The sequence below is a fragment of the Hyla sarda genome, chromosome 6 (assembly GCF_029499605.1).
Source record: "Hyla sarda isolate aHylSar1 chromosome 6, aHylSar1.hap1, whole genome shotgun sequence".
Lineage (NCBI taxonomy): Eukaryota > Metazoa > Chordata > Amphibia > Anura > Hylidae > Hyla > Hyla sarda.
The window spans coordinates 217,914,308-217,938,054 of NC_079194.1; the positions used below are offsets into that span (position 1 = coordinate 217,914,308).

Genomic DNA, 23,747 nt, shown 5'->3' on the forward strand with positions numbered 1-23,747 from the left:
GCAGTGACTGGATTTCGACTCATTGCCAGGCTTAAATGAGTTGAAATCCAGTAGTGACGTCTCTGCAGAATGCATTCGGCCACTAGGAGGGCGACCCCTAGTGGCCGAATTTAAAAGTGATTAATTAAAGTATATTAGAGATATGTTGTAGTACTTAAGTACTACAACATATCAATTTTTAGATTTCATGACAGTGCCCATTTAAGGACTGAGCCCTTTTTTGCAATTCTGACAACTGTCACTTTATGCATTAATAACTCTGGGATGCTTTTACACAGTTTATTCTGATAACTTTAACATAGTGTTAAATTTTCTTCGTTACTTGCATCCTTTCCCAAAATTTCATGAAAATGTAGCATTTTTCTAACTTTGAAACTCTCTGCTTGTAAGGAAAACGGATATTCCAAATAAATTATATATTGATTCACATATACAATGACCCAGATTTATCAAACTGTGTGAGAGAAAAGCTGGAGTGACTTTCCCCCAGCAGCCAATCACAGCTCACCTTTCACCCCATTATAAAAACTGCACCCCTCAAAGTATTAAAAAATGACATTCAGAAAGTTTGTTAACCCTTTAGGTGTTTCACAGGAATAGCAGCAAAGTGAAGGAGAAAATTCAAAATCTTCATTTTTTTACCCTCACATGTTCTTTCAGAGCCATTTTTTGCATTTTTACAAGGGGTAAAAGGAGAGAAATCCCCCCAAAATTTGTAACCCAATTTCTCCCAAGTAAGGAAATACCTCATATGTGGTCCGTGGGTGCACTAGGAGGCTCACAAGGGAAGGAGCAACAAGGGGATTTTGGAGAGTGAATTTTGCTGAAATGGTTTTTGGGGGGGCATGTCGCATTTAGGAAGCGCCTTTGGTACCAGAAAAGCAAAAAATAAAAAAATTAAATAAAAACACATAGCATACTATTTTGGAAACTACACCCCTCAAGGAACGTAAAAAGGGGTACAGTGAGCCTTAACATCCCACAGGTGTTTGACGACTTTTCGTTAAAGTCGGATGTGTAAATGAAAAAAAAAAAACAATAATAATTTTCACTAAAAGGCAGTTTTTCCGCCCAAAATTTTAGATTTTTACAAGAGGAGAAAATGCTCCCCAAAATTTGTAACCGCATTTGTGGACGTCAAGTGCTCTGCTAGCGCACTACAATGCTCAGAAGAGCAGGAGTCAGATTTGGCTTTTGGAAAGAAAATTTTGCTAAAATGATTTTTTGAGGGGGCATTTAGGAAGCCCCTATGGTGCCAGAATAGTGGACAGCTGTCTGAGTATGCTGGGAGTTGTAGTTTTGCAACATCTAGAGGGCTACAGTTTAGAGACCACTGTATAGTGGTCACCAAAATGTAGCCCTCCAGATGTTGCTAGGCAACTCACCGGTTTCCATAGTCTGCACCAGGGAGCCTGCCGCATGTCATCGCCGCCCACCGATGGCAAGTGACCTCCGGCGCCGGTCACCGTCAACTCCCCCATTCTCCCCGGACTACTGTAGGTGGGCAGAAAGGGGGAACCGAACTTTAACCCCCTGCCCCCGATCTGCTATTGGTCGGTCGCTTCTGACCAACCAATAGCAGGGATAGGAGGTGTGGCACCCCTGCCACCTCACTCCCATCCCTTCAGGGGGATCGTGGATGTCTTGGATGAATACGCCCGCTGTCCTCGTGGGGTTAAAAAGTACCAGTCATCAAATAAACTTTTCTAAACTAACTCAGGCTATGTTCCCTAACTACTCCTAACACCCCTCCCACCATAAAAAAAAAAATGTCAGCGCTTTAAAAAGCTCTGTATCATACCTTTATTCTTGCTCATATAGTGCATTCTACCAGAAGGACAAAGTGGACATTTCCCAGCAGGCATGACATCGCTGAAGCCTGCTGGGGGACCACTTCCGCCCTCACATCTTTGCAGTGCTGTGATGAAGAGAAGACCTCAAGCTCTGTGTAGCAGCTTTCAGTCTGTGCATCTTTCAGAGAGGCTCTTTGCAGCTGTCACTCAAGCTCACTGCAGAGAAACACTTCCTGAGTTCGGTCTCCTGCTATTACAAGCAGGAGACCAAAATCTGAGATTTTGACTACATGGAATACCCCTGGTGGCCAGAAGTATACAGCAGTAAAACTTACTTTTTTTTTTTTTTTTTTATAATGGAAGCCAATTACAAAAGTTATTTATTTGGCATAAGGAATTCAATATTAAAAATCATGTTTAATGCAAGTGCCCATTTACTGTATTTTTCGCCGTATAAGACACACCTTTTCTTCCCCATAACTGGGGGGAAAAAGTCGGTGCGTCTTATACGGCGAATACACCCCTATCGCAGCGGTCCCTGCGGCCATCAACGGCCGGGACCCGCGGTTAGTACAGGACATCACCGATCGCGGTGGTGCCCTGTATTAACCCTTCAGACGCGGCAATCAAAGCTGACCGACCGTCGCGTCTGAAGGGAAAGTGACACTAACCCGGCTGTTTAGTCGGGCTGTTCGGGACCGCCGCGATTTCACCACGGCGGTCCCGAACAGCCCGACTGAATAGATGGGTTAGTGCTTACAGGACACTGGGAGGGACCTTACCTGCCTCCTCGGTGTCTTCTCCGTTCAGGGATCCCCTGTATGGCCGGCGCTCTCCTTCCTCGTCATCACGTCGTCTCGTACGTGCGTCGGCGTGCGTAACGACGTGATGGCGGCGACGGAGAGCGAGGATAACTGGCCGGCAGCAGAGACGTTCCGGAGCGACGGGGACACCGCGACAGCGATTGAGCGACATCCAGGGCAGCGGTGACGGGTCCGGAGCGGCGGGGACACGTGAGTATTACATCCTATGCAGTGGTCTTCAATCTGCGGACCTCCAGATGTTGCAAAACTACAACTCCCAGCATGCCCGGACAGCCAACGGCTGTCCGGGCATGCTGGGAGTTGTAGTTTTGCAACATCTGGAGGTCTGCAGATTGAAGACCACTATTGGGTTCAAAATCTTTATTTTTTTTAGATTTTGCACCTATAAATTGAATGCGTCTTATACGCCGGTGCGTCCTATAGGACGAAAAATACGGTACTTAATTGTTTTTACAACTTCTATTATAGTAAGTGGGAGTCAAGCAAATTACGTAGATTCCCTGCTTCAGCTGCTTTCAGCTTCCCAAACCGCTGTTAACAGGTCAGAGGGGGCCGGAAAACCAAAATTACGAGATTGGAATACCATATAAACCCCTTTAGGACATGGGTTATTTTTTTATTTTTTTGCACTTTCGTTTTTTTCCTCTTGGTCTTCTAAAAGCCATAACACTTAATTTTCCACTTACAGACCCATATAAGGGCTTGATTTTTGTGCCACCTACTGTACTTTGTAATGACTCATTTTACCAACAAGTCTACAGCAAAATGAAAAAAAAATTAAAAATTTATATATATATATATTTGTATGAAGAAAATAAAAAAACAAAGCAATTTACTTTTGGGGGCTTCTGTTTCTACGCAGTGCACTTTTCAAACTACATGTTATATCTATTCTATAGGTCCATTCAATAAGAACAATACCAAACTTAAATAGGTTATGTTTTATTTTACTACTTTAAAAAAAATTATACATTTTTGTATGAAAATTGTTCTCTTCTGACCCCTATAACTTTTTTATTTTTGTGAAGACTGTAAAACGAGGGCTAATTTTTTGGGCAATGGTCTTAATACCATTTTTGTTTTGATGGGACTTTTCAATCACTTTTTATTCATTTTTCTCTGGTATATGACCAAAAATACACAATTCTTGAATTTGGTATTCTTTTTTACGTTTTACGCGAGTGACCAAGCGGTTAAATTAACATTTTAATACGTTGTACATTGACACACACAGCAATACCACGTTTATCTTAATTTTTGTTTACATAATTTTATTTTAACCTCTTAAGGACACAGGGTGTACCTGTACGCCCCCTGCGCCCAGTCCCGGTATATAACACGGTCATACCGGGTTGGTCCCGGCGGCTAATGAAAACCGATCGTTGTCCCGTGCGCTATTAACCCTTTAGACGTGGCGTTCAATGTTGATCGCCACGTCTAAAATGAAAGTGAAAGCTTCCTAGCAGCTCAGTAGGGCTGATCGGGACCATCGCAGTGAAATCGCGATGTCCCAAACAGCTAGAACTGGAGCGGAGGTCCCCTTACCTGCCTCCGTCACGTCCGATCGGCAATTGATCCAAGCCTGAAGTCCAGGCTTGAGCAATCGACCGCCGATAACACTGATCTTTGCTGTGTCAATGTACAGCAATGATCTGTGTAGCAGATCAGTGTGTGCAGTGTAATAGCCACTAAAGTGGGGGGGGGGGGGGCTATAACACTGCAAAAAAAAAAAAAAAAAAAAGTTACTAAAGATCATTTAACCCCTTTCCTAATTAAAGTAAGAATCACCACCCGTTTTCCATTTAAAAAAAATAAATAAACTGTGTAAATAAAAATAAACATACGGGGTATTGCCGCGTGTGGAAATATCCGAACTATAAAAATATATTGTTAATTAAACCGCACAGTCAATGGCGTACACGCAAAAAAATCCAAAATAGCATATTTTTGGTCACTTTTTAAATCATGAAAAAATGAATAAAAAGCAATCAAAAAGCCCGATCAATATAAAAATGGTACCCATAAAAACTTCAGATCTCCGCGCAAAAAAATGAGCTCTCATAACTGCCCGTGGAAAAATAAAAAAGTTATAGGGGTCAGAAGATGAAAATTTTGACAAAATCAAACCAATATAAGTAGGGTTTCATTTTAACCATATGGACCTACAGAATAAAGATAAGATGTCCTTTTTACCGAAAAATGCACTGCGCAGAAACGGAAGCTCCCATCATTTACAAAATGGAATTTTTTTCTTCAATTTTGTCGCACTATGACATTTTTTTTCGTTTCGCCATGGATATTTTGGTAAAATGACTTGTGTCACTGCAAAGTAGACACAAAAAATAAGCCATCACATGGAATTTTAGGTGCAAAATTTAAAGCGTTATGATTTTTAGAAGGTGATGAGGAAAAAATGAAAATGCAAAAAAATAAAAAAACGGAAAAACCCTGAGTGAGTCCTTAAGGGGTAAAAATGGGGAAAAAGTGGGTGATTTTATATTAACTTTAAAAAAAAAAACTTTATTCACTATTACAGGAGACTATTACATGCCATCTTCAGATTGCATACACTTATCAATGCTGCTCCATAGGAAAGCATTGATCAGTGTTATCAGTGCTCAATTGCTACAGCCTGCAATAGCTGGCTGCAGCAAAGGAGCACCGATCGAACAGCAGGGAAGGAGGTAAGAGGCTTCCCTCTGTCCGTACAGCTGACCGGGACATTGTGATATCCCCGCGATGGTCCCGATCAGCTTTGCTGAGCAGCCAGGAACAGATTTTGGCACTTTTAGATAATGTCCGGCATTAGCCGTGGGTGCCGGCTGCTGATAGCAGCCAGGACCATGCGGGTATGAAGAGAGATCAGCTACTGACTTCGCTTCATACCCCTACCATGTTGCAGCGCCGTTTATAAACAAATTATGCGGCAAGGGTGAGGGTAGGGCCACAGGCGCCGTATTTCGCTGTGTATTTGCCACTGCATATTTTCCTACCCTGTTACTCCGCCCCTAGACATCTTATCCCCTATCCAAAGAATAGGTGGATAAGATGCCTGATCGCTGGGGGCCCCAGCGATCCCCCCCTGCAGCAGCCCGGCACCTCAGCAGCCCGGAGCCACGTTTTCTCCGAGGCTGTTGATGGGCGGTGCAGGGGACGGGGCATCGTGATGTGGCGGCCCCGCCCCCTCATGATGTCACAGTCCCGCCCCCTCAATACAAATCTATGGGAGGGGGTGTAACACCCCTTCCATAGACTTGCATTGAAGGGCAGATGTGAGGTCACGAAGGGGGCGTCCCCTACACCGCCCGTAATCAGCCTCGGAGAAAACTTAGCTCCGGGCTGCTGAGGTGCCCGCCGCTGTCTAAGATGTCTATGGGCGGAGTACCCCTTTAAGTCAATTGGTAGAAAAATCAGCTGCAGAATAATCCGCTGCAAAATACGGCATGCAGGACCCCACCCTAAGACCCCACCCCACACCTGAAAGACAGAAGACGAGGTCCACTTACCATCCTCACTCCTGTCCTGGCCGGCCTCTGCCCCCTAGTGATGATGTCATTCAGGGGGGCAGAGCTACAGACTGGAGCCAGGGTGGCAAGTCTGAGGCTCTGTTCAAATTGTACATTTTGTGTAATGTGTACACACCCTTCTGGCAGTGTCTTCACAAACAGGGAGACTCCAGCTGTTGCTAAACTACAGCCAGCATACCCGGAGAGCCAAATACTGTCTGGGCATGCTGGGCGTTGTAGCTTTGCAACAATTGGAGGCTCCCTGTTTGGGAGGACATTGCATTATGGGCACACTCCCCAGCGAAGAGCGCCAAAAATGGACTAACCCATTTTTTATTTTTCTTCTCGTTTCAGATTGTGTATGCAGAGGATTATACTGGAATCGTTGGACTACGGCGAGGAACTGCATTTTTTTTTACTTTTAATAAAATGGCTAACGAGGGCTTTGAGGAAGTGTTTTTTTTTTTTAATAAAATTATTTTTCCAATTTGTCATGTTTTTTTAAATAACATTTTCAGGCTTAGTAGTGGAAGTAGTCTTATAGACTGAATCCATTACCAAGCCGGGGCATAGCGCTAGCCCCAAAAACAGCTAGTACTAACCCCCAAATATTACCCAGGTACCCATTGCCACAGGGGTACCGGGAAGAGCCGATACCAACAGGCCCAGAGCATCATCAATGGCGTTCCTGGGCCTAGGTAGTAACAGGCTGGCATTAATTAGGCTGGGAAGGGCCAGTAACAATGGTCTTGGCCCACCCTGGTAACGTAAGGCTGTTGCTGCTTGGTTGGTATCTGGCTGAGAATTAAATATGGGGAACCCTAAGAGTTTCCCAATTTTTATTTTCAGCCAGATACCAAACAAGTAGAAACAGCCAAACTTTACCAGGGTGGACGAGATAAATAGCCTAAATAACGCCAACCTGTTACTGCCTAGGTCCGGCGCACCATTTTTATGCTCAAGGCCTGTTGGTATCGCTCTTCACAGTATACTTGTGGCGGTGGGTACTGGGGTATTATTTGAGAGTAGCTGTTTTTGGGGCTAATGCCAAGCCCCGGCTTTGTAATGGATTCCATCTATAAGACCGCTTCCACTACTAACCCTGAGAATTCATTTTAAAAGAAAATCTGTCAACAGTGGCATCATCTGCACTAAACCGTCGGTACAGACAGGTAGTGCAGGTGACACTGACAACGGTAATTACCTTATCCCGTTCTGTGCTGTCGTTCACCGGCAATTCTCTTGGGTATCTTCAGCTCCGGGCCTGACTTAGAGCATGGGCGGAACTTAGTGATGTCACCGCTGCTGTTCTCTGCTGGGTCCCGCTGCTAGCAAACAGAACCAGTGACATCACTAAGCTCCACTCATGCTCCAAGTCGGGCCCAGACCTGAATATACCGAAGAGGATTGCCTGAGTACAACAGCACAGAACGGGACAAGGTAAGTACCGCTGTCATCAGTGTCTCCTGCACTACCTGTCTGTACCGACAGGTTAGTGGAGGTTACACTGATGACATATTTTCTTAAAGAAAAAAAAACACACACACACACACACAGAGGAAAAATTTTATTTAAAAAAAACACTCGCCCACAGCCCTTGTAAGCCATTTTATTAAAAGAAAAATTAAATGTAGTTCATCGCCGTAGTCCAACAATTCCACCATAATCCGCGGCATACACTGATCTTAAACAAGAAAAAAAAAAAAAAGAAACAGCCTCCCATTGTTCCAAAACTACAACTCCCAGCATGCCCAGACCGCCTTTGGCTGTCCAGGCATGCTGGGAGTTGTAGTTTAGCAACAGCTGGAGTATCGCTGTCTGAGAAGACAATGCCAGAAGGATCTGTTCACATTTTACATTTTGTATAATGTGAACAGAGCCCCAGACTTACCACCCTGGCTCCAGTCCGCAGCTCCGTCTTCTAATGAAATCATCGCTAGGGGGTGGAGCTACAGGGATCTGGCCGACACAGGAGCGAGGGAGGTAAATCGACCTAGTCTTCTGTAAACACTATATGCCACACAAAGAGTTAACCTACACTGCCCAGCAGTGTAAGTTAACTCTTTTCTTGCTTGGCTGGTGCATAGCGCTCAGCTCAGCAGGGGGATAAGTGAACAAGCAATGTGAATACTGTATACACATTGCAGGTTCACTGTAAATTCTTGCTGGGCAGTAGATATATGCCAAACCGAAAAATGCAGAGTGGGTTTGGCATTTTGCATTTCCTTATTGACTCCCTGATAACATCTGGCCGTGGCATTTTTCCCACTGAAAGTGGAGTTATCCTGATCAGCTTAGAGGACGGCAGGGCCCTTAACTGCCTCCTTGCCATCTGATCGTTAGTCTGAAGCTCTAGTCAGCCTCACCAAAGAACCGATAACACTGATCAATGCTATGCTATGGCATAGCATTGAACAGTGTATGCAATCTGAAGATTGCATGTAATAGTTACAAAGTTAATAAATGTGTATTAACCTCTCCTTCAATAAAAGTTTGAATCAACCCCCCCCTTTTGCCCATTTAAAAAAAGAAAATACGTAAAAAAAAAAACATATGTGGTACCGCCATGTGTGTAAATTGTCCAAACTATAAAAATATAACATTAATTAAACCACACGGTCCATGGTGTACACGTATTTTTGGTCACTTTGTATAGTCTAAAAAAAAAAAAAACATTTATAAAAAGTGATCAAAAAGTCCCATCAAAACTAAAATGGTGCAGATAAAAACTTCAAGTCACAGCGTAAAAAATTAGCCCGTATATGGAAAATTTTAAGAGTTATGAGGAGGAGGAAAACGAAAGTGCAAAAATTAAAAATGGCCCGCTCCTTAAGGGCTTAAACACCCCAAAAATGCATATGTCTGCCCCATACACTCGTAATTTTCTTTCTCTTGTGATTAAAAGCTGCATTGAGGCTTTAAAGATACAATAAGAATTATAGATCAAGGTTTGAATATTATATATTCATCACACATCAACATAAGCTGGTGCTCACAACAATGCTGAGAAAGCAGAAAGACATCTTTTTTACCATGCATTAGTTATTGAAGCAAAAATCACATGCAAATACCCACTGCCAATATAACGGACCTTTGCAGCCGCTAAAACACATACAAAAGTGCCTTAAAAATAAGTGCAAGTCTTACAAAATTCATACATACCACACATGCCTAGGTCTACAAGGACATGTCTTCACAAATTTGTCGAAACTGCAGGAATGCAAAATAGAGTTGTTTTTTTTAAATGAAAAGTTTAGTTATACAACCCAAAGCTATTGTACAACCAAAACCAACATATTTTAAAAGACCCTATGAACTTTGTAAAAAGACAGAAATTTACACTTAAAGTGTCAGCACTGCCTGTTTCAGGGTCAGCACTCTCTGTTACACTTAGGGTGCGTTCCCACAGGGCGTATACGCAGCGTATTTGACGCTGCGCAAAATGTATGGCAGCAGCGGGAAATACGCTGCGTATTCCTTGCTCACTATACACACAGGGCTTTCCGGCGGCAGCCCTATGTGTGTAGTGAGTTTTGGAGGCGGGGCCGTGTGCCGGCGTATCTGTGACGCGCGGCTCCGCCTCCAAAACTCACTACACACATAGGGCTGTCGCCGGAAAGCCCTGTGTGTATAGTGAGCAAGGGATACGCAGCGTATTTCCCGCTGCTGCCATACATTTTGCGCAGCGTCAAATACGCTGCGTATACGCCCTGTTGGAACGCACCCTTAAAGTGTCAGCCCAGCCTGTTTCAATAAATACTTGTATTCTATGAAACCATAATACACCTTTTCTTATAGCACTGGTCTAGATTTACACAAACTGTAATTATTAGTGTAAACCAGATTTACCTAAGTATCATGCTGACTATACATCTCACATCCAGTGCTGTGAAAAAGTATTTGCCCCTTTTCAGATTTCTTATTTTTTTGCACATTTGTCAAACTTAAATACTTTTTATATAATGTAGATGATCATATACAGCGGAGCAAAGATTTATTTAGTCAGCCACTAATTGTGCAAGTTCTCTCACTTAAATGGGTACTCTCATTAAAAAAAAAAATGGATTAAATAGATTATGTAAAAAAAAGTTTCTAATATATTTTATTAAAAAAAAAAAAAAAATCATGTTTTATGTGTTTTTTTAAAGTTTGTAAACCTGGCCACTAGGTGTCACCCTATATGGCTCAGGATAACTTTTCCCCCCCGTGACTTTCAGCACGTTCGGACCAACGCTGGCCGGGCAGCGTGGCCCAGCGTGGTCCACAACGCGCGTTCACTTGAATGAGGAGAGGGAGATGCAGGGGGGCAGGGATATTTAAATTTCGCACGCCGCGCGCACACGAGCACTGTGCTCGCTCTCTGTCTGTTTCCTATACAGGCAGAGAGCGAGTACAGCGATCGTGTGCGCGCGGCGCACAAAATTTTTATATCCCCGCCCCCTGCATCTCCCTCTCCTCATTCATTGCAGCACGCGAGCTGCAGGAAAGAAAGAGAGAGGAGACGGGCGGAAGAGAGCCCCGGCCAGGCTTCAGATGACGTCGCGCCTGCCGGGGCCGCCCACTTCCTGCCCTCATCAGAGAGCTCAACTCTGAGCTCCTGCAGCCGTTTTTCCAAAGGTATTTTTATGGGGATTTGGGCAGAAATTCAGACAGGGATAGATGTAGTTAGTGTCAGGGACAGATGGGGAGGGGGAATAGGGAAATTTTATTTAGTGATAGCTACTCTTTAAAAAGATGAGAGAGGCCTGTAATTTTCAGCCCAGGTATACCTCAACCATGAGAGACATAATGAGAAAAAAAATCCATAAAATCACATTGTCTGATTATTAAAGAATTTCTTTGCAAATTATGGTGTAAAATAAGTATTTGGTCACCTACAAACAAGCAAGATTTCTGGCTCTCACATACCTGTAACAACTTCTTTTAGGGTATGTTTCCACTCAGGAATTCTCGCTTAAAGGGGTACTCCGGCGCTTAGACATCTTATCCCCTATCCAAAGAATAGGGGATAAGATGCCTGATCGCTGGGGACCCCCGTGATCTTGCATGCCACACCCCATTAAAACCAGACCCCGGAGCGTGTTCGCTCCAGGTCTGATTACTGCCAATCACGGGGCCGAAGCATTTTGATGTCAAGGCTCCGCCCCCCTCAATGCAAGCCTATGGGGGGGGGGGGTGACAGCATAATTTCCATGTGCGGAATTTGCACGGAATTGATGCAGAATTCTACATGGAAATATAGGAGGAAACAGGTTTTTTTTGGGGCTGGACGAAAACCACCAATTAGAATTTCCCTTATTTTGCATGGAATTTCCGCGTGGAACAGCGTCTGGCTGAAGAAAAAAAAATGAATTGATTTCTATGGGACAAACATGTTCATTCTTCATGTGGAACGGAATTCAGCGTCGGAATTCCCCTTGCGGAAATTCCTCAGTGTGAACTGAGGACCGGAAACACAGTTAAAGTGTACCTGTCATCAACAAAAACTTTTTATATAACATAGATAATACCATAATAACATGCCCCTGGCTCACATAGCAGAATGATTGAAAAGCCAGGAGCCTTCACAGATCTCTGCTTCTCCTGCCCTCACTTCCTGTATTTGGACTCCTCATAGAGACACACAGGCAATAGCTGCAGGGACAGCATTTTTTTCACCCAAAAATACACATTTTTTAATCAATGTATATAACAAAATATACATATAATGGTATTATCTACATTACATCCAAAGTTTTTGTTGGCGGCATGTACACTTTAAACTATTGGTATTGCTACAAGTTCACATCTGATGTGGTTGACCTGCGTTTTTATTTTGCCTTTTTATTTTTTGCCATACCAAGGGATCATATTGGAATGATTGTCAGTCCATTCCTACTACTGTCCGGGACATTGAGTAATCAAGGACTATAACTTTATTACTGGAAGGACTATCGCTACCAGCAGACCTTTTTGCGATCTAAAAATAATCTCACTGACAGTCGGACACAATGGTGTCCTATAGCTATTTTCTACCAGAATAACATTAAACCATGTAGCTAAAAATTCACAATTTTATTTAATCCTCGTAAAAAACCCAATGACAATAGTATAAATAATTAGTATCAATACATAAGAAAGAAAAAGCTCTCCTATGATGAACAACCGTATATCCCAACGCGTTTCCCCGTGTATCTTGTGATATACAACGGTTCATCAGGGGATGACAACAACAGTATACAAATATATACCTAATAAGCACCGAGATATGGAGGAACAATATGTATAAATAGCGTGCAACACATGGACAAAGGCACAGCTCAATGTACAATAGATGAAAGGACATTTAGAACTATACATAACATATGTTATAATACATAAAAGCAGGCATAAATACAATACAAAGCACGTGAATGCAGATAGGAGATAGCAAGGCTTATTTGTGGCTTCATTTGAATATCCTCCGACTGATGTAACAACCTGTAGCAGGAAGCAAAAAAAAGGGAGAACAAACAAGGATAGAAAGAAAGAAGACACAACATACCACATAAAACATAGCATTAGCTTTAGTACACAAATATTCCATTCTACATATATTTGTAAGGCAAGACAAAAAAATATATATAATAATAAGTAATAAAGGATGTAAAATATGATAACATCACATGCCAAAAGATATTGAGACATGAAAAATGTAAAGATTATAGTGTAGATAATGGATGTGTTGAAGATAATAACGAAGGTAAGTAAAGAAGAAAACAGATAAATACTGTGTTAATGACAGGCCAGGTGCCAAAAAGGAAAAGGGAAGCAGATAAAGTCCCTAAATTACACCAAATGTGGTCTCAAAAAACTCCCAAAGAAAAAACAGAGACATATATATATATATGTCATTACCTCTAAGTAGCAGAGAACGAGATCACTGATAAAGTGAGGACCCTACGATAAGGGCTCCTCCACAGAAAAAGGGAAAATAGGCTTAGTAAATGTCCCCCTAAAAATGGCAAATAATAATAATCATGATAAGCCATACCAAATCTACCATATATATATATGGACCATTTCAATAGTAGTAAAGCCTATACCTGGAATAAAGACCTGAAAATAGTTGCTTCCTTACTATAGATAACTCCAGACCACAATTGTCCAATCGCCAGGATCTTGTTTGACCCTCCAGATTATTAGATAAAGAGTTCAGATAATAGTGCCACCTATACATAGACAGGGAAGGGGGAGGGGAGTAACATCAGTACAAATGGTATATGCAAATAGTCCAAGGTTTCAACCCCAGCACCCTAGTCCTCACCTAGATAAAGAAACCTCTATGATGTCCACATAACCACAGTATAGTCCAAAAAATGTCCAGCCATTATCCATGTGTAGTTACTGCAATAAATAACTAAACTGATTAACCTACTTCCTAACACCACAATAATTCATGCACAGTCCACTGCTTACCCCCATATCAAAATGCCGTAGGCATGATACGTCCGTCTGCGACTGACGATCCACGTCGCAGATAGCTAAGTATATCCCAGCCTCTGTCTTAAATACCTCCACACTCGCGCGCATATCCGGGACGCCAAATGCGTCACTTCCGGTAGCCGCGCATCATGTGATAGCATCTCCAAGGACGCCGTAACCAGATTAAACCACATGATACTAAGTCATGTGATAACATCTCCAAGGGCGCCGTAACCAAATTGGATCACGTGATAATAAATCACGTGACCCATTACGTCCAACACTGCACTGCACGTCCAAGGTAGTTTAGTAAAGATAGGAGTGGGAGGAGGATTGAAAAGAAGGCTGGAAAAAGATAATTCTGTATGACAAATAAGCGCACCACAGGAGAACTTGAATAAGGTATTATATATATAAATTTTAAAGAGAAAAAGTATCAATATAAATATAGATTATTGTATAACAAAATAAAATAAAAACTACGTATTTTATTACACACTTACAGGGAATCATAAATGCTTGAGAACAAATGATACATCCATATTATGTGTCAATTATGACTACATAAATAGTATAATAACTTTTAAGGCCTAACTGCTCAACCGAGCCAATAAAGTTAGGGGCATTTCTCGCAGTTTCATATAGTTTTTAGGTCCATTTTGTATTTTCTCACCAAAAACAAAGTGATTAAGATATTATGGGTAATGTCTTTACTAAATGATAATGATTTTTGAGAAATATAAACAGTAAGCAAGGAAGACATCCCGTACCAATCGGGACCTCCTCCAAGACAAAAATTAAATAAATTACAATGAGAGTTAATAAAGAGTGACAATGCTGTAATAAGCTACAGAAAGCAGCTATAAGTTAGACGTTCGTTTAGGCCAAACGGTGATACAGATCGCATCCTAAAGATCCACTCGGATTCTTTTTGTAGGATGCGTCTGTCCCATTCTCCACCCCTAGGGGATTTCCGAATTACTTTCATAGCACAAAAGGAGATACATTTAGTGTCACCACCATGCTTTGCCCACATGTGTAGTGACACCGGAGTGTCTCTTCGATTTTGAATGTCACAGACATGTTCCCTAATTCTTTTCTTAAAGGACCTCTTAGTTTTGCCTATATACTGAAGGGGGCATGTGCAGGTCCCTACATATATCACCCCTTCAGTATCACAATTGGCAAAATCTCTGATTGTGTATTCCCTTCCAGTCACTACACTAGTGAAGGACTTACATTGCTGGATATTGCTACATGCCCTACATCGGCCACAGCGAAAGGTGCCAAGTGGTTTCCTATCCAGCCATGTCCCTTGCCTAGTCGGTTCAACAAAATGACTATGTACCAACCTATCTCTTATAGACCTACCCCTGCGAAATGTAATCATGGGGTAAGGAGAAACAATATCGTTAAGATCTTGATCACTGCGTAAGAGAGGCCAATACCTTCTCAGTATATTCTTTACCCTTTCTGATTGGTTATCATAGGTACCAATTAATCTAACAGAATTGTCCTCAATATTCCTATTCTTCGGGGTTAGCAGCGCTCTACGTTCTGATGTTAATGCCCGACTGAAGGATGTAAACAACACATCCGAGGGGTAGCCCCGTTCAACGAACCTATCCCTCAGATCCCTTGCCTGATTATTGAAACCTTCCATCGACGAACAGTTCCTACGTATCCGCAGGAATTGTCCAGTGGGGATACCTTTTTTGAGGGGTACAGGATGGAAACTGTCCCATCTAAGTAGGCTGTTCGTCGATGTAGGTTTCCTAAAGGTACTTGTCTCTAACAAACCATTCTCTCCTCTTCTGATTAGTACATCCAGGAATGGTAGTTCGTCCCTGTCAATCTCGAACGTAAACTTAAGACCAAGGGGGTTGTGATTTAAACCCTCTACAAATTCCTTAAAAAGATTTTCACTTCCGGACCAAACTACGAACACGTCATCTATATATCTACCCCAATAAATTAAATGTGGGTTCCACTTACTATCCTCCTCCCCAAAAACTATGGTACTCTCCCATCAGCCCAGGGTAAGGTTTGCATATGAGGGGGCCACTGGGCTCCCCATGGCAGTGCCCCTGAGCTGGTGGTAGTACCGAGAATCAAAAATAAAATAATTATGGGTTAGAAGAAATTCCAATAGTTGGATGACATATTCGCTATGGGTCCGGAAGTGAATGCCCCTAGTTTGTAGATAATACGAAACAGCCCTCAGTCCATCTATATGTCGAATGGAACTGTAGAGGGCCTCCACATCTATCGATGCTAGAAGCATATCTGAGTCAAGTTGTATACCATCAATTTTTTGTAGAAGGTCACTAGTGTCTCTTATATATGATGGTAAAGAGGACACAAATTCTCTCAATATCTGATCTAGGTATATACCTAGTTTTTGAGTAATTGAATTTACTCCCGAGACTATGGGTCGCCCCTTCAGGGGCGTAACCCCTTTATGTATTTTCGGAAGCGCATAAAAAGTAGGAATCTGGGGGTCAACCGGACACATGTACTTACATTCTTGATCAGAAATCAAATGGTCATCTAGACCCCTAATAAGGAGTTTCTCAAGTTCTTCCTTAAAGGAGTTAGTAGGATCTCTTCCAATAATCCGATAAGATTCACGATCCTGCAATAGTGTTAGTGTCATTTCCTTATAACCACATGTGTCCATGACCACCAGATTCCCACCTTTATCCGATGGTTTAATTGTAATCCTAGAGTCACGCTCTAATTGTTTTAAAGCCGTCAACTCTCTATCCGATAGGTTAGAGGGAATTTGTTCATTTTGCGATCTATCAGCAGACATCTGTGATTCTGTGATCCAGCGTTAGCCACTGGACTCAACTACTACGCCTGGGTCCTTTTGGCCACTCTGCAACCTCCCGTCCAAAGCCAGGGTAAATTCCAACTTGCAGGACATACCGGGATTGAGTGCAACCGAGGTCAGCTGACTAGCTGACAGTTCTTCTTGGTGTGAAGAAATCAACTGTGGGAGCAATTATTAGAAAATGGACGACATGCAAGACAACTGATAATCTCTCTCAATCTGGGGCTCCACACAAGATCTCACCCAGTGGTGTCCAAATGATCACAAGAACGGGGACCAAAAATCTCACAACCACATGGGGGGGCCTGCACAGAGGTGGGACCAAAGTAACAAAGGCTACCATGAGTAACACACTATACCGCCAGGGACTTAAATCATGCAGTGCCAGACGTGTCCCCCTGCTTAAGCCAGTCCAGTGCATCTGAAGTTTGCTATAGAGCATTTGGATGATCCAGAAGAGGATTGAGAGAATGTCATATGGTCAGATGAAACCAAAGTAGAACTGGTAAAAACTCAACTCGTCGTGTTTGGAGGAGAAAGAATGCCGAGTTGCATCCAAAGAACACCATACCTACTGTGAAGCATGGGGGTGGAAACATCATGCTTTGGGGCTGTTTTTCTGCTAAGGGGCCAGGATGAGTGATCCGTGTAAAGGAAAGAATGAATAAGGCCATGTATCGTGAGATTATGAGTGAAAAACCTCCTTCCATCAGCAAGGGCATTGAAGATTAAACGTGGCTGGGTCTTTCAGTATAACACTGATCCCAAACACACCACCCGGGCAAAGAAGCATTTCAAGGTCCTGGAGTGGCCTAGCCAGTCTCCAGATCTCAACCCCATAGAAAACCTTTGGAGAGAGTTGAAAGTCTGTGTTGCCCAGCGACAGCCCCAAAACATCACTGCTCTGGAGGAGATCTGCATGGAGGAATGGGCCAAAATACCAGCAACAGTGTGTGAAAACCTTGTGAAGACTTACAGAAAACGTTTGACCTCTGTTATATCCCCTTTGTTGGCAATGACAAAATATTGAGATTAACTTTTGTTATTGACCAAATACTTATTATCCATAACCATAATTTGCAAATTCTTTAAAAATCAGACAGACAATGTGATTTTATGGATTTTGTTTTCTCATTAGGTCTCTCATAATGGAGGTATACCTATGCTGAAAATTACAGGCCTCATCTTTTTAAGTGGGAGAACTTGCACAATTGGTGGCTGACTGAATACGTTTTTGCCCCACTGTATGTATATTTGTAATAATATATTAGGGATCGACCGATATCGTTTTTTTAGGGCCGATACCGATAGCCGATAATTTATACCGATATTCCGGTATAAGTTATCGGCTATTTCTCCACCCCCGGCCCTGAAGGAGCGGTTGCAGATCATTGATTTAAAGCGGGCGCCGGTCCTTAGTCCAACCACCGCCGCTGCCCTATTGCATCCACCATCCCCGGTTTTATAATTACCTGTTCCCGGGGTCCGCGCTACTTCTGGCTCCTGCGGCGTCCTGAGCTGTCACTGTTCGCACTGACAGTGACGTCGCATTGATGACGTCACTCGTCATTGCGCAGCGCACAGCGTAACATAGGACACCGCAGGAGCCAGAAGTAGTGCAGACCCCGGGAACAGATAATTATAAAACCGGGGATGGGGGAGGTAATGGGGCAGCTGCGGTCTCTGGCTGGTGCGGTGGGGGGGGGGGAGCATTATCGGATTATCGGCAAGGTAATTGCCGATAACGTCCGAAATAGTGACAATCGGCTGATAATATCGGCCAAACCGATAATCGGTCGATCCCTAATATATAGTCTCAAAAATGTGTATATTTTAAGAAGAAAACATGCTGTCTTGTTCCTACAGCCGTTGCCTGTGTTTCTCGACTAAGATAAAATAAAGGAAGTGTGGGAGGGAAAAGCAAGGCTCTGTATAGGTTCCTGGCATGTCAATCAGCCTGCTCTGTGAGTTTTGGGGTGGGGGAATCACAGGGGTACAGTGAGCCTTAACACCCCACAGGGGTGTTAAAGTCGGATGCGTTAATTATGATTTCTTTTTTTTCCTTCACTAAAATTATGGTTTTCCCAAAAATTTTACATTTTTACAAGGGGTAATTGGAGAAAACACCCCCAAAAAATTTGTAACCCCATCTCTTCTGAGTATGGAAATACCCCAAGTGTGGACATCAAGTGCACTGCAGGTGCACTACAATGCTCGGAAGAGAAGGAGTCCCATTTGGCTTTTGGAAAGCAATCTTTGCTGAAATGGTTTTTTGGGGGCAGATCACATTTAGGAAGCCCCTATGGTGCCAGAACAGCAATAAATAAAACAGAAAAAACATGGCATACCATTTTTGAAACTACACCCCTCAAGGAATGTAACAAGGGGTACAGTGAGCCTTAACAACCCACTGGTGTTTGACAAATTTCTGCTCAAGTTGGATGTGAAAATGAAAAATTAGATTTTTTGTTCACTAAAATGCTGGTGTTACCCCAAATTTTTCATTTTCACAAGAAAAAGACTCACAAATTTTTTTTTTCTTCCTTTTCACATTCAACTTTGACGAAAATTTGTCAAACACCTATGGGGTGTTGAGGCTCACTATACTCCTTGTTCCGTTCCGTGAGGAGTGTAGTTTCCAAAATGTGGGTATTTATTGCTTTGCGTTTATGTTAGAACAACTGTAAAATCAACCACCCCTGCGCAAATCACCAATTTAGACCTCAAATGTACATGTGCGCTCTCACTTCTGAGTCATGTTGTGCGCCCACAGAGCACTTTGCGTCCACATATGGGGTATTTCCCATATGAAATTGTGTTACAAGTTTTGGGGGTCTTTTTCTCCATTTACTGCTTGTGAAAATTAAAAGTATGGGGCGACACCAGCATGTTAGTGTAAAAAATTAAATTTTTTACACTAACATGCTGGTATGGACCCCAACTTTACCTTTTCATAAGGGGTAAAAAGGAAAAAAGCCCCCCAAAATTTTTTACGCAATTTCTCCCGAGTACAGAAATACCCCATATGTGGCACTAAACTGTTGCCTTGAAATAAGACAGGGCTTCGAAGCAAGAGAGCGCCATGAGCATTTAAAGGCCTAAATTAGGGAATTTGCCTCCAATATACCCTCCGGCAGTGTTTCCCAAACAGGGTGTCTCCAGCTGTTGCAAAACTCCCAGCACACCTTGAAAGTCAGTGGCTGTCCAGCAATACTGGGAGTTGTTGTTTTTCAACAGCTGGAGGCTCCGTTTTGGAAACAGTACCATGCAAGACGTTTTTTATTTTTAATGGGGGGGGGGGGGGGTCTGTGTTAAGGGTGTGTATATCTTGTGTTTTACATTTTATTTTGTGTAGTGTTATTAGGGTACATTCCCACAGGCGGGGGTTTACAGTGAGTTTCTTTACAGGGAGTTTGAGCTGCAGTAGAAAATTTGTAAACCAAGCCCGTGTGAATTTACCCTGAAAACACTACACTACACAAAATAAAAAAGTAACCTTCAGCAAACCTTCAGTTGTTGCAAAACTACAACTATCGGCATGCACCGACAGACCATACATGTTGGGAGTTGTAGTTATGCTACAGCTGGAGGCACATTTGTTGCGAAACACAGAGTGTTACTTAACTCAGTGTTTCGCAACCAGTGTGCCTCCATCTGTTGCAAAATTGGAACTCCCAACATGTACAGTCTCTCAGTGCATACTGGGAGCTGTAGTTTTGAAACAGCTGGAGGCACACTGGTTGCGAAACACTGAGTTAGGACACAAACTCTGTTTCACAACTAGTGCGCCTTCAGCTGTTGCAAAACTGCAACTCTCAGCATGCATTGACAGCGGAAGATCATGCTGAGAGTTGTAGTTTTGCAACAGCTGGAGGCACACTGCTATGACTCCCAGCATGCCCTTCTGCTATCCATGCATGCTGGGAGTTATAGTTATGCAACAGCTGGTTGCACACTTTTTCATAGAAAAAATTTGCCTCCAGTTGATGCATAACTACAACCCCCAGCATGCACAGACTACCAAAAGGCATGCTGGGAGTTGTAGTCGGAACTCCAGCTGTGTCAAAACTAGAACTCCCAGCATGACCTTTGGCTTTGCATGCTGAGAGTTGTTGCTATGTACCAGCAGGAGGTGAACAGGCCTCACCTCCTGCTGTATCCTGCCACCTGCTCTGTCGCTGCTGCTGCCACCATTACTGCTGCTGCTCCTGTCCGCCGCTGCAGCTCCTGAGGGGACCCCCGCTGAGCCAGGCAAAGGTAGGAGACCCCCGCCGGCCCCGATTATTGCCCAGCAGGTCGTTCCGACCAATCAATCATAATAGCAGGAATCCAAATCCGGTCCCCGCATGGGCTACGTACGACATAATGAGGGGACCTGCCTACCACCAGGGGCTAACCTATCTTCTTAGGGAGTGTAATTGTTTAAATGGGAGCCCTTCCTACCTACCTAATGGGGTTCATATCTATCTGGGGGTCTGTCTTCCTACTGGGAAGGCCAACTGATGGAGGTCATATGTATCTGGGGGCCTGTCTACCTAATGGGGGTTAGGGAGCATATACTGCAGCTGCAATGTAAAACTCCCTAATGACTAGTAACCTTAATTACATAATATTTTGGTTGAAATTATTTTGTGGACCAGGACTAGCGGATTTTCATGAGGAAGAAGTAGATTGTGCTCCCATTTTAGTCCCTTGGACAAATAATTTTTATTAATTTTTTCACACCCCTGTTATAAGCAATTTTTCCTTTTTGCCTCCTCTTTTTTCATCCTTATTAGCAATAACTCTTTCAATTTTCCACCTACAGGGCCATACAATGGCTTGTTATAACCAGGATCAATTGTGCTTCATGACATCATTCATTATAGAAGCCATTTCTCACCAGCTATGAAGCAAGCTCAGCTCCTGAGATAACTTCAAAAGCTCTATAGCGGGTGCAGGGGATACATGTAAGCCCTGTGTCCTCTATGGGTTGATTTTAATTTGCAGATTAATTTCAATTTTACATACTACTATAACCACCACAACCGCCATTGACATCTAGGTGGTTAAACGATCGGTGTCTGAGCTAGCTCCAAACACACAGCTGTCATATGGAGCAGGCTTATCTTATGGGCCTGCTCATATGCCCCTGCGCACATCAGGCTTCATGTTAAGAGTGGTCTTGGTCTAGTGGACCTAGTGTGTATATACATTACAGGAATTAATCTAAATGTTGTGTGTAGTAGCCCTGTCGTTTACTTGGGACTTTAAACCTTAAAATCCGAGTATGTCATAACAGTCCCACAGCTTTCATGCCAAGCAGGCACTTGATGTTTGACAACAGCTGAAGAGTTACTGGTTGCAAACTGCTGATGTAAATGCATAAAGCATAAGCACTGCTATTTATTGCATCTCACACTGGCACACACTTAAGGCTGACTCTGAATACTTTGAATCTGAATCAGAAAATAAATAAAATAACAAAAAAGCAAACACCTGACTAAAGCAAAAGCTGGCTGATTAATCCCTTAAAGGGGTACTCCGGTGAAAACCTTTTTTCTTTTAAATCAACTGGTGGCAGAAAGTTAAACATATTTGTAAATTACTTCTATTAAAAAAATCTTAATCCTTCCAGTACTTATCAGCTGCTGAATGCTACAGAGGAAATTCCTTTATTTTTGGAACACTGATGATATCACGAACACAGTGTTCTCTGCTGACATCTCTGTCCATTTTAGCAACCATGCATAGCAGATGTATGCTAAGGGCAGCATGGTGGCTCAGTGGTTAGCACTGCTGCCTTGCAATGCTGGGGACTAAGGACAACAATCCCACTAAGGACAACAATAAATAAAGCGTTATTATTATTATTATTATTATTATAATAACGTCAGCAGAGAGCACTGTGCTCGTGATGTCATCACAGAGCATTCCAAAAAGAAAAGAATTTCCTCTGTAGTATTCAGCAGCTAATAAGTACAGGAAGGATTAAGATTTTTTCATAGAAGTAATTTACAAATATGTTTAACTTTCTGCCACCAGTTGATTTAAAAGAAAAAAGGTTTTCACCGGGGTACCCCTTTAAGGACACTGCCGATTCTGGCATTGAGAACACCTTTTTTTGGGTGATTTAGTTTTTTTCTCCTCACCTTTCAAGAGTAATAATTCTTATTTTTCCTTTGTAAGGTTAGTAACGTACCGGCACTATCCACCTGTTCACATGCAGTGCTCACGCTAGTGCAACCAGTCTCCTTCATCCCTTTTGATGGTGCTCCGCTATTACACAGAGTTCACAGATGAAGCTGATCGTAGATATCCATAATAGGGAATAATCTAACAGCACTCACCACTAGGTTGATAAAATCTCGGCATTTATTGAAGTTTCCATGGTCAGATACAACACACAAGACAACAGTCTTTTTCGTGAGGCTGCCCGCACTTCTCAAGTCCAACTAAAATATGTCAATAATCCTGCCAGTCTATCGATTCAAAGTAAAAGTCCGTATTTGATCATTTTTGGTCAGATTGCATCCCAGAAAAAAATATATAACCTTTATATTTTAACGTATATTGGGCACATCTTTTGCGCTGGGATCTGTAGTTTTTATCGGTACAATTCTTGTTTTGATGGGACCTTTTGATCACTTTTTATAAATTTTTATGGAGTAACCAAAAATCAGCAATTCAGGACTATGAAAATTTTCTATATGTATACATTGTCCTTGCGGTTTATCATTATATTTCAATTGGTCGGACATTAATGCCCCTGTGATACCACATATGTTCGTTTATATTTAAAATAAATTTTAAAAAATGGGAAAAGGGGGGTGATTCAAAATTCTCTTGAGATTGCACATCATAGCATTGCGATTGAACACCATAGCACAGAAATGATCAGTGTTTTCAGCGCTCCATTAGTGCCATCGTTCCTGCACCATTAGAGCACCGATCTGAAAGGAGACAGGGGGTAGGAACCCTCTGCCTGTCCTAACAGCAGTGACCCCATGATGGCCACGATTTCATTGCGGCGTTCCAGATCAGCAGGCTGAGCTAGGCAGGAAGTAAATTACCCGTATTTAGATGCCATTCTCAACTTTGATAGCGGTGTCTAAAGGGTTAATGCCAGACATCAGACTGATAGCAACTGGGACCCAACAGATATAAAGCATGGACAGAGGTGTCAGCACAGAGCACTGTGGTCAGGCTGGAAAGAATTACACAACTTCCGCTGTAGCATAAGACAGCTGATAAGTACTGGAAGGATTACGTTTTTTTTTTTTAAATAGAAGTAATTTACAAATCTCTAACTTTCTGGCACCAGTTGATTTGAAAACAGCCTTTTTCCACCAGAATACCCCTTTAA

The 23,747-nt window shown here is 42.5% G+C and overlaps 1 protein-coding gene across 4 annotated transcripts in view; it reads right to left on the reverse strand.

Annotated features, from left to right (window-relative positions):
- Nucleotides 1-23,747, reverse strand: part of NFATC3 (nuclear factor of activated T cells 3) — a 149,652-nt gene that overhangs the window by 100,516 nt on the left and 25,389 nt on the right. The window contains exon 2 of one of the 4 annotated variants that reach the window (XM_056526432.1): nt 9,286-9,333. The exons of the other annotated variants lie outside the window; for them this stretch is intronic. Within the exon in view, the coding sequence (XP_056382407.1) occupies nt 9,286-9,292 (7 nt within the window). The 5' untranslated portion in view covers nt 9,293-9,333. The remainder of the gene's footprint in view (nt 1-9,285; nt 9,334-23,747) is intronic. 4 annotated transcript variants of the gene reach the window in all.